The sequence below is a fragment of the Lynx rufus genome, unplaced genomic scaffold, assembly GCF_022079265.1.
Source record: "Lynx rufus isolate CCGP_SWC_20201006 ecotype Redwood Valley unplaced genomic scaffold, mLynRuf1.p SCAF_8, whole genome shotgun sequence".
Classification (NCBI taxonomy): Eukaryota; Metazoa; Chordata; class Mammalia; order Carnivora; family Felidae; genus Lynx; species Lynx rufus.
In genome coordinates, this window is record NW_025814896.1 from 31,184,599 (window position 1) to 31,200,247 (window position 15,649).

General features: G+C 47.7%; 1 protein-coding gene across 1 annotated transcript; it reads left to right on the forward strand.

Annotated features, from left to right (window-relative positions):
- Window positions 1-441: 441 nt before the first annotated feature.
- On the forward strand, window positions 442-15,649 carry PRNP (prion protein). The gene is made up of 3 exons (XM_047068634.1): window positions 442-535; window positions 3,228-3,325; window positions 13,311-15,649. Exon 3 carries the CDS (start codon window positions 13,321-13,323, stop codon window positions 14,101-14,103), a length of 783 nt encoding a protein of 260 aa, XP_046924590.1. The 5' UTR covers window positions 442-535; window positions 3,228-3,325; window positions 13,311-13,320; the 3' UTR covers window positions 14,104-15,649.

The following is a 15,649-nucleotide window of genomic DNA, read 5'->3' on the forward strand; positions in this document are numbered from 1 at the left end:
GATGGCCAATGTTCTTCCTAGGCCTCAAATTTTAAGAATTTATGCGAAAATTCATAAAACTGGGCTCAATCCAAGGTAGCAAAAAATTTTTCCTCTCTAGAAATTCCTGGCTACCAAAGTTCCAGAAATTGCTTTCTCATTCCCTAACGTCTCATTCTCTCCATTATGTAACGGGGGAGTTGGGGCTTCGGGCCGAATTTCTTTTTAAAGATGATTTTTACAGTCAATGAGCAACGTCAGGGAATGATGACACCGGGAGGTGGCATCAGCCGGTGCAAGCGTTTAAGCGAATCCCAACACGCCTTTCAGGGAGACTCAGACGCCCGGGAGCCCCGGCAGGTCCGCACCTCCGGGAGTAAACCCCCGCCGCCCGCCCGCGGCGCACGGGAGCGCGCCTGAGACCGCGTGGTCATTGGTGCACGCGCCGCCCCCTTCCCCGCCCCCTGCCGTCGTCCTGGGCGGTGCGCTTCGCCAGCCTCCGCGCCAGTCGCTGACAGCCGCGGCGCGGAGAGCTTCTCCTGTGCTACCGAGGCAGGTAAACAGACCGGTCGCCTGGTCGACTCCCAGCGCGGGGAGGGGACGGGGGTCCGGAGCACCGGGGTGCGGCGGGGGGGGGGGGCGCCGCGGAGCCCGGGAGCGAGAACCCGCGGGGAGGGGACGGGGGTCCGGAGCACCGGGGTGCGGCTTTGGGGGGCGGGGGCAGACCTTGACCGTGAGGAGAAGGGGGCTTCCCTGCGGGCGCGGGGCGCGTCCGGCCTGCCCCAGGGTGCTCGTGGGCTTTCGGGTGACGAAAACGCCTGGTTTCGCTTTCCTGGTTGGGGCTGGGGGCGGCGGACGCGGCCGGCCTGGCCCCCTGGGGAGGGATGACGATATGCTACGGTGTCTAGTCCTGCCCAGAGCGTGTTCGCGGCCCGAGGGGCCGAAAGTCCGGCGAGGTGGTGGCGATCACCTCGCGCAAACGCGCCCGGGGAACCCAAGAAGGCCCGCCAGCGGCTCCGGGCAGAGCCGCCGGGGGGTCGCGGGGCTCCGGGCTGCTCGCCGTTTGGTCGTCCTCCCCGCCCGCAGGCAGAGGCCGGGGACGCCCTTCGCCGGGCCCGGCCCCACCCGACGCCCCAGGGTGCGCGGAGTGGGGGTGGGGAGCGGGCGCCAGCCCGGAGCCGGGGCCTCGGCGGGAGGGGAGTCCGGGCGCCTGGGGGCCCCCTTCGCCGGCGAGGTCCCCCCCAGAGGCGGCCTCACCAGTCCAGCCCTCGGTAAAGCGTGGGCCGAGCGGGTGGGCGTGGGCGGGGCCCTCGGCGGGGTGGGGCCTGGGGTGGCCCGGCTCTCCGGTCTCGAGGCCTGGTGTGCCAGGTGGCCGGGGACACACGGCTCCTGCCTTGATCGTGACTATCGTCATGGTTGCGTATTTTTCTTCCATTCAGAGCATCAACGGTTTAATAAACACTTCCCCACATGCTGAACATCTGAGATGTTTCCCTTTTCCTGGCGAAAAAACTCCAGGTGGAATAGGATTAAGGTGTTTACAAATCAAATTACCAAAAAAATGGAAACAGAAAATTGAATAAAAAGGTCAGACCTCTGGAAAAATGAAGAACTCTCTCAGACTTCAAGGAGAAAGCGAAAAATCACCAATAGGGAACAGTTTAACTTCCATGACCACCGGGGAGCTCTTAAAAAGAACCAGCTGGAAAGGGAAGGAAAACAGAGGGCTAGGGGGTGTTTTGTATCTGACACGGTTTTCATATTTGTGAGAGGAAAATGTCAAGATTATCATAGGAAAATGGCGAAATGATGAGCGATTTACACAATGAAATGCAAATTAAAGGAACTCTGTAGTATCATTTTACATCTATTAAATGAACAAAACCAAAAACGGTAATAGTTACAGTAACCCCTAGAAGAAAGTTGCCATGAAGGGGCCCCTAGCTGGCTCAGTCTGTACATCATATGACTCTTGATCTTGGGGTTGTGAGTTGGAACCCCACCTTGGGTAGATAGAGATTACTTAAAAATAAAAAAAAGAAAGAAAGAAAACTGCCATGAAACTTGAATATTCAGTTTTCCAAAGGTGTGGCGGGGCTTTGGAGTTAGAAAGATGGCCCTGCTACGGACTTCCTGACTTTGGAGGGTCACCTAATGTCATAATCCTCCTCTAGTCCATTCATAAAATAGAAGAAATGATAGAGGAAATGATACCTGCATCCGAGTTTGTTGCCAAGATTAATTTATGTGAAACTTATGTGAAATTTATGTGATATACCTTTATTCTTTTCCTAGTCACACCCCTCTGGGTGTCCTGAATTATTGCAGACTTTTTGTAAAACAATCTGGCAGTGCTTCCATTAAGAAGTTAAAATGGTGACCCAGAAACCCTATTGCTGGGAATTTACCTGCAATGGAAGAAACAAGCAAACAAAAGAAAAAAAGCCAGATGCAGGCACATATTGGTGCAGAATGATCTAAAATTAGAACCAACTGGGAAACAACAGCAGGGCAGTAGCTCAGAAAATCATGGCACATTCACTGGAAGGAGCATTATGTAACCATCAAAAGTCATGATTTTGGAGCCTCTGATATATGGGGGAAACTGACATGTCAAAATGCAGGTTTCAAAACTACTCAAATGTGAATGCATATGTGGAAAATCTGAAAGTAAAAGCACCAAAAAATGGACATTTTAATAGAAGTTAGAGGTGATTTTAATGTTCTTTTTTGTTAGTATTTGCTTTTACTAAATAATACAGTTTTTTAAATGGGTCACATATGTCTCAATATATAAAATGATACAGACCCACAGCTTTCTGTGTGTGAAGGAGGGAAAGCTGTGTCCTGTTTGCTGCTTTTTATTTTTATTTTTTTAATGTTTATTTACTTTTGAGAGAGAGAGAAGGAGTGCGTGTGGGGGAAGGGCAGAGAGAGAGGGAGACACAGAATCCAGAGCCGACTCCAGGCTCTGAGCTGTCAGCCCAGAGCCGGATGTGGTGCTCGAACTCTCTAACCACGAGATCATGACCTGAGCTGAAGGCGGACGCTTAACTGACTAAGCCACCCAGGCGCCCCTGTTTGCTGCTTTTTAAAATGATCTCATTCTTTTTTTTTCAAATATTGTCTCATTTTTTTCTTGAGTAGATTTATTAGTTTAGTAATATATATATTAGGTTTTTCTTTTAAGGAATCAGTTCTTAGATTTATTTATCAATTCTAGTTTTTTCTTTTTTGTTGTTTTTAAGGACTCCCGAATATATTTGAAAACTGAATAACTTTAGCCAAGCCGAAGCAGCCGGTCTTCTCGGAGGCACAATCCCAGCTCAGCTGAGCCACGACAGACGTATGTACCCTGTGGAATCTCTTTGGTCTTCTGAAGGTTGAAAGTGTCCAACTGTCATAGAAAATAAGGGTCTGGATGGGGTGCCTGGGTGGCTCAGTCGGTTGGGCGTCTAACTTCAGCTCAGGTCATGATCTCACGGTCTGTGAGTTCGAGCCCCGCATCAGGCTCTGTGCTGACAGCTCGGAGCCCGGAGCCTGCTTCCGATTCTGTATCTCGCTCTCTCTCTGACCCGTGCCCTGCTCACACTCTGTCTCTCAAAAATGAATAAAGATTTAAAAAAAAAAAAATTCCATTCTCCCTTTCAGATCTTACTTTCTCTTCTAAGGCACCTGTAGCAGCTGTGAACTGCTTTGTATTAAACATTCAGATTGCCCCTGCATCTCACCCAGTGACTGTGCTGCACTGGAAAATAATCCTCAGCGAATAGTGTGGATAGCAGGACTTACAGTTGGGAGCATTTTATTTTTTTCCGGTTTGTTAATCCTTTTTCTTCAGCTGTGTTGTACTTAATGCTGTTAAACTGTGTGTGCGATCACTGCCGGGGAAGCGTGCCCCTTCACGAAAAGCATTATAAGTGTGGTTCAGCGTTGTGCTCCTGAGGACCTAGCTCTGAAGCCTGGTTGGGAGTGCAGTTCCCTGGGTAGCTTCTATAAATCCCCAAATCCCATTGCTAGACACTCACAGGCTCCGGGCCTGGGATGGGCACCTGAAGTGTTGCTTTTTAAAAGCGCTTCCGGCAGTTCTGGTGATGGACCGGGTTGGGGGTCCTGTTCAGTCCAGGCCTGGGCCTCAGGTACCCGTGAAACCCCACATCCCAAAGTGTTTTTGCAAAATCTTGTCGAGTTTGCGTCAGATTCTTTAAGGGGCAGTGACCTCAAAAAGATGAAAATAGGACAAGGTTCTACTTTGCTCTGGTAAGATGAGGAATTTCCCCGGGGACTTTGGGGGTGGGGGAAGCTGTTTGGTGCCACTTCCCAATTTAGCCAGTTAAGTTTCAAGTTATAACACGTTCTAAGTATTAGAGGTTTGGCCCCTGGCACATGACCATTAGGCTAGTTCCTACCAGCTCTGACTCTCGTATCCCTGTGTATAAATGGGGTAATTCATGGATCTTTTACATGCCTTCTCTCGAGTTCCATTGCTTTGCCATCTGCTCATGCACCAAGGCCACATGCTCTTATTTATTTTAATGCTTGTTTATTTGTTTGTTTACTTATTTATTTATTTATTTTGAGAGTGGGCAGAGGGACAGAGAGAAAGAAAGAGAATCCCAAGCAGGCTCCATGCGGTCAACAAAAAGCCCAGCATGGGGCTCGATCGCACAAACCTTGAGATCATGACCTGACCTGAACTGAAATCAAGAGTCAGGTACTTAACCCGACTGAGCCACCCAGGCACCACCCCCAACCCCACCCCACCCCCAACCCCGCCTTTTTAAAAATAAGAATGGAGGTTGATTTTTTTTTTTTTTTTACATTTTATTTATTTTTGATAGACAGAGACAGAGCACAAGTGGGAGAGGGGCAGAGAGAGACGGAGACACAGAATCCGAAGTAGGTTCCAGGCTCTGAGCTGTCAGTACAGAGCCCGACGCAGGGCTCAAACTCACAAACTGAGAGATAGTGACCTGAGCTGAAGTCGGACGCTTAACCGACTGAGCCACCCAGGCGCCCCTGGTGGTTGATTTTAATTGAAAACTTTCAGTATCTGCGGAGAATCTTACAGTTTTATTTCTTTAACCTATTAATAGATTTACTGATTTTGAGGCATCCTCGCATTCCTAAAATAATCCTTATTGGTCACAGTGTATTCTTCTTTTACTAACTGCCAAAATCAGTTTGGCGGTATTTTCTGCTGGATTTTGGCACCCATATTGGTGGAGGCTGGGTGACTAAGGGCGTGAGCCCTACCCTGGAAGTGCTGGGGTTTCAGTCTCGGCCCTTTATCAGCCCTTGGCTCTAGACGCTATTGCTCAGGTAAAGACACTCTAACCGTTCTCTCTGCTGGGCTCCAGGTTCTTAAAACAGTTGCCTAAATTGAACATCTCATAGATGTTGCCAAGTTAACATGTCCAAACCACAGCTCTCGGTTTCTCTCCAAGCAGGACTCCCCACCAGTTTTGCCCATTTCACTAGATGACATCACCCACCAAGCTAAATATCTTACTCGCCATGGTGTCTCCAGCAGCTAACACAATGCTGGGACCTTAGAAGGCACTGAAATATTTGTTGAACGAGGGGTGCCTGGGTAGCCCAGTCGGATTAAGTGTTCACCTCTTGATTTCGGCTCAGGTCATGATCTCACGGTTGGTGAGATTGAGCCCCATGTTGGGATTCTCTGATTCTGTCTCTCTCCCCCCGTCTCTCTCTGCCCTTCCCCTGATCTCTCTCTCTCCCTCTCTCCCTCTCTCCCTCCCTCTCTTCCTCTCGCTCTCAAAATAAATAAACTTAAAAAAATATTTGTTAAACGAATCAATGAGTTGTTGTATTGTAAATATTACATTATACTATATATTTTTTCACAACTTTTTCTTTCATTTCTCTTATGGTTAGTGGTTTGTTCAAAATTTCTATTTATTTAAAAACTGGCCCATACTAGTTATTCCGTAAATGTTTGTTGGCTGAATTAATTCTAAAGTCAGTATTTGTAATTTATATTTTAACAGAAAGGCAGTCCATCCCACAGATTTTAATTCATGGAACACAGCTACACATAGAAGGCTGTTACTCTTTTGAAGCCTTCCCTTTTTTTTTTTTTTAATTTTTTTTCAATGTTTATTTTTGAGAGACAGAGAGAGAGAGAGAACTTGAGTAGGGAGGGGCAGAGAGAGAGGGAGACACAGAATCCAAAGCAGCTTCAGGCTCTGAGCTGTCAGCATGAAGCCCAGTGCGGGGCTCCAACCCACAAACCGCAAGATCATGACCTGAGCCAAAGTCAGACGCTTAACCGATTGAGCCACCCAGGTGCCCCCAAAGGCTTCCTTTTCTAAGGTTATTTTGCCTTTCCCATTCCCCATGTGGCTCTGTGTAGTGATGTGTGCTTGTGTTTGTATTACATTTTCAAGTCATTCGATTTTATTTAGAAATTCCTTGGGGCACCTGAGTGGTTCAGTTGGTTGAGCATCTGACTCAAGCAGTGATCTCACTGTTCAGAAGTTCGAGCCTTGCTTCCAGTGAGCCCCACTCCTCTCTCTCTCTTTCTCGTTCTCCCTCCCTTCTTTCCTCCCAGTTTCTCTCTCTCTGCTCCTCATGGGACTGTCCCTTATAGGATTCTCTGTCTCTCTCCCTCTCTGTCCCTTGTTCACTTGCGCCATCTCTCTCCCTCTCTGCCCCTCATGGGACTGTCTGTCATGGGATTCTCTGTCTTTCTTCCTCTCTCTCTTTCTCTCTCTCTGCCCCTTGCTCACTTGCCCCCTCTCTATCAAAAGAAGGAAGGAAGGAAGGAAGGAAGGAAGGAAGGAAGGAAGGAAAGAAGGAAAGAAAAAAAAGAAAAAAGAAAAAAAATTCCTTATTTTTCTGGGTTTTATTTATTAAGTTCTAGTTTCATCTCTTATTTCTTTATAACTATGATGTATTTTGAAATTTTCTGTTTTCTTCTTTTTTGAGTTGAATAATCATTTAATTTATTTTCATTCTTTCTGTTCAGTTAAACCACCCACACCTTTGACAGTCACATGGGTTCCTTTATTCCCACATCTCTGCCTTCTTGGCATCATCCAACTCTCTTGTGGTTTTGGTTTGGTTTGGTAATTTTTTTCTTTTCGGCTAGAGTGTCAAGTGTAAGTGACTTTTTTTTTTTTTTTGTCCCATTTTATCTGATTCTTAATGATTTTGAATATCTTTTCATGCCCTTTTGGCTTTCCCTCTTTTATAAATGATCAGTTTTTATATCTTGTGGCCCTGTTGTCTGTTGGAATTACTGTCTCTTACTGCTTTGCAAGGATTCCTTGTCAGTTCTAGAAATGTTCTAGACTCTGTTGGTCTTAAATACTAAAAATATTTTTTTTTACCATTGTGTACTCCTTCTCTTAATTTTGTCTGTAGTGTTCTTCATAGCATTAAACAAGAATCCTTAACTTTCATATCATAAGATTCTTATTCTTGGTGTGTGCTTTTTGTTTAAAAAGTCCTTCCTTGGGGCACCTGGGTGGCTCAGTCAGTTGGGTGTCTGACTCTGGCTTTGCTCTCACGGTTCATGAGTTCAAGCCCCATGTCAGGTTCTGTGCTGACAGCTCAGAACCTGGAGCTGCTTAAGATTCTGTGTTTCCTTCTGTCTCCGCCCCTCCCCTGCTCATGCTTTGTCTCTGTCTCTTTCTTTTTTTTTTTTTTTCAATATATGAAATTTATTGTCAAATTGGTTTCCATACAACACCCAGTGCTCATCCCAAAAGGTGCCCTCCTCAATACCCATCACCCACCCTCCCCTCCCTCCCACCCCCCACGTCTCTGTCTCTTTCTAAAATAAAATTTAAAAAAATGAAAAGTCCTTTCCCTACTCCTCCTCCAGGTCACATAGACATACACCTGTATTTTCTTCTTCTTTTATTTTTTTTTTTAAGTTTATTTATTTTGAGAGAGAGAGAGCAGTAGGGGAGGAGCAGAGAGAGAGAGAGAGAGAATCCCAAGCAGGCTTCCCGCACTTGAACTCACGGACCGCGAGATCATGACCTGAGCCAAAGTCCTACACTTAACCGACTGAGCCACCCAGGCGCCCCTGTGTCTTCTTCTAATGACCTACTTTTACCTTTCACAGCTGGGTCTGTATTCCATCTAGAGTCTGCTCTTGCATGTGGCGTTAGGGATCCAGTTTTATTTTTTCTTTGGTTTCCCAGAACCTTCCTTTCTCCAATGATTTGTGGTACCTGCTTTATTGTATATCAAGTCCCTGCTAAAGTATGTATTCAAGGGTTTATCTTCTACTCGCATTGGTCTGTTGGTTTGTTCCTAGACTTCTACTGTGCGGTCTCTACTGCTATGGCTCTTTAGTAGGATTTATATCTGATGCAGTAGATTCCTCTCTGTTCCTTTTTAAGGTGGAGTTTGCTATTCATGGACATTCCTTCACCTTGTAAGCTTATTGAACCCCTCAAAAAATCCAGGTAGACTTTTGACTGTCATTTGGTTGAAATTATAGGTTCACTTGCGGGGGGGGGGGGTCATTGACAGATATCTTCCTAATACTGAGTCATCCCAGTCAAAGCCATGAATACCTTTCCATTTTTACAGATCATCGTCAGTGTTCTTTATTGGAGTTAAAAAATTGTTTCCCCGGTCTTATTTTTTCTCAGTTAAATCCATTCCTGGAAATTTTACAGTTTGGTTTCGCTACTGTGATTTTTTTTTTTTTTTCTAGTCGATTCCTGCTGGTGTAGAGAAATGCTGTTGATTTTTCTAGGCCGGTCTTGTATCCCACAGCCTTGCTGAATTCTAGAACTGGGTCTCGTGTCATTTCTGATGAGTCTGTTGGGTTTTCTGTTGTGTGATCACCTTAACTGCAAATAACGACAGCTGGCTCTGTCCTTGCATTTCTTGCCCTGGCTACTTCTTTGTCTCTGCATGTGGCATTGAACGGGACCTTCAGTACTGTGATGATGGACGTCCTTGTCTTATTTTTGATCTCGGACAGGAGTGCCTTCAGAGGCTATCTGCTAAGTGTGTTTACTGGTTTTGTTATATAACGTTTATCAGGTTAGGGGAGTTTCCTCCTATTCCTAGTCTGCTAAGAGTATTTTTTTAAAGTGATAAAGAGCTGTTGACCTTTGACGTACTTAATGTCTTGAAATGTACCAGAGGATTGGGCTACAACCTGACCATTCACAGAGAGTATCTTATAGGAATAGTGTCCTAGCACAGCCAGGGACTCAGAATCCCAATCTCCATCCCCCGCGATTTTACTAACCGGCACTGTAATCATGGCTATTGTCACCTGACTTCTCTGAATCTTGGTAGCCTAATTTGTAGAGTGAGAGGTTTGCATTAAATAATAGAAGATCTTCCCAATTTTATCACAAACAGAAAGAAACTCTCCAAGGTCTTCTGTAAGTTTTGAGTCCCACTTACCTTTAGAAATGGTTCTATACTTCAAACTGTAGCTGTTATTTTTAATAACTTTTCATAACTAAATGTTGCTTTTGTTGTTCTCAACTGATCCTCATCTCCAAATGGTCTTGTCCTCAGATATTCTGTGATTAGCCTAGTTTATCCAGTATTTGGCTTTAATAAAGTACTGGGCAGCAATGCGTGCCATGGCACACACAGCTTGGTGAGAGCGTTGCCAAAGCCAAGCCCCTCATTTACCTCCCCCCGAGACCTGCCCCACACTTCTGTGTTCTGTCCATGCAGTTGTCCAGTCCACAAGCCTGGGTGCCACGTCGACTCTTCCAGGCTCCCATCCTCCACAACAAACACCAAGTCCTCCAGAAGCTGCCTTCTAACGCACACCATCCATGGAAGGAGACCATCTCCTTCCCTGGCAAGGCCGCCATCTTTTACCTCAATCACTGCAGTAGCCTTGAAACTAATTTCCCTGTGTCCACACACACACACACACACACACACACACAGTCCCCAGTCCATTCTCCACAATGTTCTTTCTCAGGGAGAACCCAGAACTCATCACTGGCTCCTTAGTACATTCAGGATCAAGTCCAGACTACTTAATATGCCTTATAATTAGGCTGCCTGTGTTAACACACTGGGACACTCTTGAGAATGAAAGGGGCGCTCTTAATATTAGCACCAGGAACAACGGGTGTAGACTGTCCCAGGGCAGTGGGGGTGTCTGCTCAGCTTGCTGGTGAGGCCCTTTCCTGCCTGACCCCACCTGCCTCTCTGCTGCACATGAAGGCCCCACTTCGATGAAGCCACCTGCGGCCCCCAGTCCTGCTGACACTCTCACTGCCCGTCTCCACTCTGCATGCTCTGTGCCCCCTTCCACGTCCCGTGCCCAACCTCCCGAGGACCGAGTCCCTCTCTGTGCCGCCTTTACTATTTGGTGTCACCGTCTGCTCACATACCTGCACGCGCTTATAGAGCTGGGACTCTTACAGCCTTGGGCAGGGCATGTTCAAAGCCAGTCTCGGTGTTACTTCCCTTTCTACCTGCTTTTCCAGCTGCCTCAACCATATCAGGTAACATCGCCATCCAGCCGGAGTCAAGATGGCACGTGAGGTCAACCTTTAGATAAGTGGATCGTAGTTGTTAGACAGCCGGCCGTTGCAGGAAAGAGTGTTGTGAGAATTCATAAATATGGTTCACTCTTGTAACAATTTGATTTTTAGTTTGGTTATTTCTTATGCTTTATAACAGATATGTTCACACTCCTCCATTCACTCAGCATTTATTGTGTAAGCCAGGCACTGTGTTTACGCACCTGGGGCCCAGCTGTGAACAAAACAAAACTCCCGCCATGGGGTGGCCTGCACTCCCGTGGAGAAGGTGAACAGGAAGCAAATAATAAATCGTAGATGTCAAGTAAGCATCCCTGCTCTAGAGAAAAATGAAGCAGGAGGGGCGCCTGGGTGGCTCAGTCCGTTGAGGGTCCTGACATTTGATTTCGACTCAGGTCATGATTTCGTGGTCATGAGACTGAGCCCTACATCAAGCTCTGTGATGAGCATGGCACCTGCTTGGGATTCTATCTCTTTCTCTCTTTCTTTCTCTCTTCCTCCCCCCTGTCCCTCCCCCCCCCCAAAAAAAATGAAGCAGGATAAGGGGATAGGATGCAGGGTGCTGGCTTAGGTAGAGTGGCATGGGCAGCCCTGCAGAGGTGACATTAGAGCAAACTTGAGCCACATGAGTAACTGTGGAGGGAGAACCTTCCGGTCCTGGGAGCAGCAGGTGCAAAGGCCCTGAGATGGGAAAGTGCTTATTAAGTCTGGGGAGCAGGAGGAGGCCAGAGAGGCAAGGCCATGTGGGGCCCCGCCGGCATGGTCAGGACTTGGGGTCTTACCCTGGGCATAAAGGAGTGCCACTTGGGGGGAAGGGAAGAGGCATGGTGTGAGCTACATATTAAAAGGTTGTGTGAGCCCTGGGCTGCTGAGTAGAGAACACACAGTGGGGGCCTGCGGAAAGCAGGGAGGCTGGTTGGAGGCTGTTGAAAGAGCCCGTCCAGGAGCAGTAGATGCTTCACTCAGGATACTAAGTAGTGTCGGGAAATGTGAGTGGTTTTGGGATTTAGGATTTATTTTCAGTATAGAGCTGATAAGATTTGCTGGTGGAATCATCGTGTCCTGTGAGAAAGAGGAAATGCAAGAATAACTCCACGGTGTTGGCTGGGTTCGGCTCATTGGGGTGAACAAAGTAGTTGTTGACATAAAACTCCATTAAATTGGGAAATGTTGACTGGGGCGACACTCCCCTAGTTCAGTTCCCTGCAGTGTGTGAGCAGAAGTGTGGGCAGCACGGAGGCCGAGAGCTGGAGCCTGTGTGCAAGTGAAGAATGCCCCAGGGGAGCAGGCTTGTAGAAGGCTGGGCACCGGGGACTCGTGCTGAGGGTGCCAGAAGAAGGCCAGCTGACGTGTCCCAGGACCCTGCCCCTCTAACCCTACCCAGAAGAGCCTCCAAAAATCCTGACTGGCATGATCTGAGCAGTTGAACTTGGCTTGTAACTTTCAGATATATTTTTATTCACTTATGGCCACCGAGATTTTCAGTAATGATAGTAGAAGCATAAACAAGATGTGAATTCATTTACTTACTGCATCGTTCTCCTTCCCCTGCATGTGTGTGTGTGTCTTTGATCTCTGCGCTTGGAACGGAGCACCCAGGGGAAATAAGGTATTTAATCGGAAGGGAGGTTTTTAGTTTGATGAACGTGCATTCTGTAGAGGGTCATTAATCATTATCCAGGATACTTGGCTGGTTTAGTCCTAAGCTGTGCTGGTCATTGTATGTGAGACCGGTTTCTTTTGTACCAACAATTAGAGAATAAGTCACTCAAAAGCCATTAAATGCCGAACTAAAACTCATTCAGTGACTGAGTATCCGCAAATTTTGTGGACACGGCCATTTTTTACCTGCTTTGAGCAGCCCTTTTTATAGAAGAAAAGATGAATTGACAAGCAGGCTTGCAAGATCCTGCATGTTTCCCGTTTCCAAAAACTGTTGTATTGAGAATTACTTTGAGGAGATTCTTGCCGGCACTTACACGTTGTGAGGGTATGAATTCCTTCACGCACAAACACCTATCGTGGGCCTGCTCTGCCAGGTGCCACCCCAGGTCCCGAGGAGAGAGCAACAAACAGGACTCGCTCCCTGCTGACATTCATTCCCGCAGATGAAAGAAGACATGAACCAGTGATTTTCAAAGTCATTTAATTACTGCAAACTCAACTGGGGGGGGGGGGGGCTTCCTAGCTCACAAGACTTCCATAGGGGCCACACCAAGTTCCCAGAAGGTTCCAGAAGGGGCCACACCAGGATCCTCGTAGCAGTCCACACAGCAGCCAGGGACTTGCCTCCACTCCCAGCCCCTACAAGTAACTCCTTGGGTGCAAGGGAATGAGGCCCGTACTGGTGGGTGAAGAGTTCCCCTTCACGTAGAAGCCCCAGACCTTGCAGGATCTGGCGTCCCTCGTGACAGCCCCAAAGGGGCACTGCTTCCAGGGTTCCCACAAGGACATGCCTGGTTACAGCAATCACCCCTCTAGGGATGCTCAAAGGTATGGCAGACCCACCAGACGCACTTTATCAATCGGGTTATTTTTACCATAAGCAACATTGCTAACATTCCATTGTTATCAGGTTTCCAGGAAACAGAGCCAGAAATGATCTGAAGGACAAATTTGTCCTTAGAGAAGGACAAAGCTGTGTTAACGCTTTATTTGACATTACTTTTGTCATAAGTGCCACAGAGGAGAGGTAGGAGTGGAGAGCCTTTGTGACCGACATGCAGACGCTCTCACTCGAGCGTTCATTCATTACGCAGCAAGCGCCGAGTGGTTCCAACATGAACGTAAGATGCTGACGCCCTTCTCATTTTGCAGATACATCGTCATGGTGAAAGGCCACATAGGCGGCTGGATCCTGGTTCTGTTTGTGGCCACATGGAGTGACGTGGGCCTCTGCAAGAAGCGGCCGAAGCCTGGTGGAGGATGGAACACTGGGGGGAGCCGGTACCCGGGGCAGGGCAGTCCTGGAGGCAACCGTTACCCACCCCAGGGCGGCGGCGGCTGGGGTCAGCCCCACGCCGGCGGCGGCTGGGGTCAGCCCCACGCCGGCGGAGGCTGGGGTCAGCCCCACGCCGGCGGTGGCTGGGGTCAGCCCCACGCCGGCGGTGGCTGGGGTCAAGGTGGTGGCACCCACAGTCAGTGGGGCAAACCCAGTAAGCCGAAAACCAACATGAAGCACATGGCAGGAGCCGCGGCAGCCGGGGCGGTAGTGGGGGGCCTCGGCGGCTACATGCTGGGGAGTGCCATGAGCCGGCCCCTCATTCATTTTGGCAACGACTACGAGGACCGTTACTACCGTGAAAACATGTACCGCTACCCCAACCAAGTGTACTACAGGCCAGTGGATCAGTACAGCAACCAGAACAACTTTGTGCACGACTGCGTCAACATCACGGTCAGGCAGCACACGGTCACCACCACCACCAAGGGGGAGAACTTCACGGAGACCGACATGAAGATAATGGAGCGCGTGGTGGAGCAGATGTGCGTCACCCAGTACCAGAAAGAGTCCGAGGCCTACTACCAAAGAGGGGCGAGCGCCATCCTCTTCTCCCCGCCTCCCGTGATTCTCCTCCTCTCGCTCCTCATCCTCCTGATCGGGGGTTGAGGGCGGCCTTGCCGTCTTCCCCATCTTCTTCATCTTTTACGGGTTGGGGAGGGGGTGTCTACCTACAGCCCTGTAGTGATGGTGTCTCATTCCTGCTTCTCTATCGCCCATAGGCTAATACCCTTGGCACCGATGGCCCCGGGAAATGTAGAGCAGACCCAGGATGCTATTTATTCGAGCCCCGAGGGATTGAGTCCTTCATGGGCCAGTGCTAGTGCTGGGCTGGGAATAACAACAACAAATAATCATTGGTTGATCTAGGGCTCCTTTTTTTGTCTAGTGCGGCAGATTGAGGCGAAATCGATTCTCAAAACAGCCTTCAAGTCCCTTCGCCTGAATACCTCCGGCTCCTTCCCCAGCTAGAGCTCAGTACACTAATGCCCCATCTTAGCCGTGATTTCACGGCAACGTGGGACATTTTCCTCACCCGTTTTAAGAGAACCTGACTACATTTCCCCGTTCAGAGAGCATTTCTGCCAAATTTGAGTATCATGGCCACATGATACTCATTCAAAAAACAAAACTAGAGATCCTTAGCTCCTGGGCCCAGGCTCAGCGCGCCAGAGAGCACGTGCCCTGTGTCTGCACAGAGCTGGGACAGAGTCTTGCATTTTGCAGTGTGGGCTACACAGCAGCTATCGTGTCAAGAGGCACTAGACCTCGGCAGACGAGGTTTTCACAGGGAACGCGCGTAACCAACAACACAAAAAGACTAAAAAATAGCCCAACACTTGGTGCCCTTGGAGGCAAGCTCCTGGCTTGGACGTTTAAAGCACCTACTCATGGCATTCTTTTCTTTCACAACCTAAACTGTAGAGAAGTAGGGCAGTAAAAAATTGCACCACTTTCTGGGCACTGAGAGCAAATCTTTGGTCATTTACCTGGGAACCAGAACCATTTTGACATAGACGAAGGTGCAGCGTGAAAATACCGTTCTCCCAGAGCATTACACAATGAAGAAAATGATTAGTAGACAAAAGAAGTGCTCGCATTTCTCCATTCCTGTCTCATAACTGTCGAAAGCCAGAACTGTGTCAAGTCCTGGTTTGGCCATCCCAAAAAATACCTTAGGTGGCAGATGACAGAAACATCCATTCAAAGTGGAAAAAAAGAATTCTGTTACTGTTATTTAAGGTAAAATTATTGTCTGGGTCATTCATTATTGTCACCTAGCTGATAAATTACCGTCCTGCAATGTTACTGGCTTGCACTGTGCGGGTATTTGATGTAAAAAAAAAAAAAAATTATTATATATATATATATTGTGTATGACCAACATAGAAATTTGGGTTAGAGGAGTTAACATCTATCTGATCTATCGTACCACCTGTTTTTGTAAGGTACTAAATACTTAATACATAGAAAACCCTTTTGCGTGGTCCTCAGGCTTCCATGTGCACTGAATAGTTTTGTATAAAGATCCATGGTGGATCTTTGAAATATGCATGTACTTTATATTTTCTATATTTGTAACTTTGCATGTACTTGTATAAAAAATTGTATAAATGTTCTATATCTGGACCAGAATTAAACAGGAGCTAAGTGA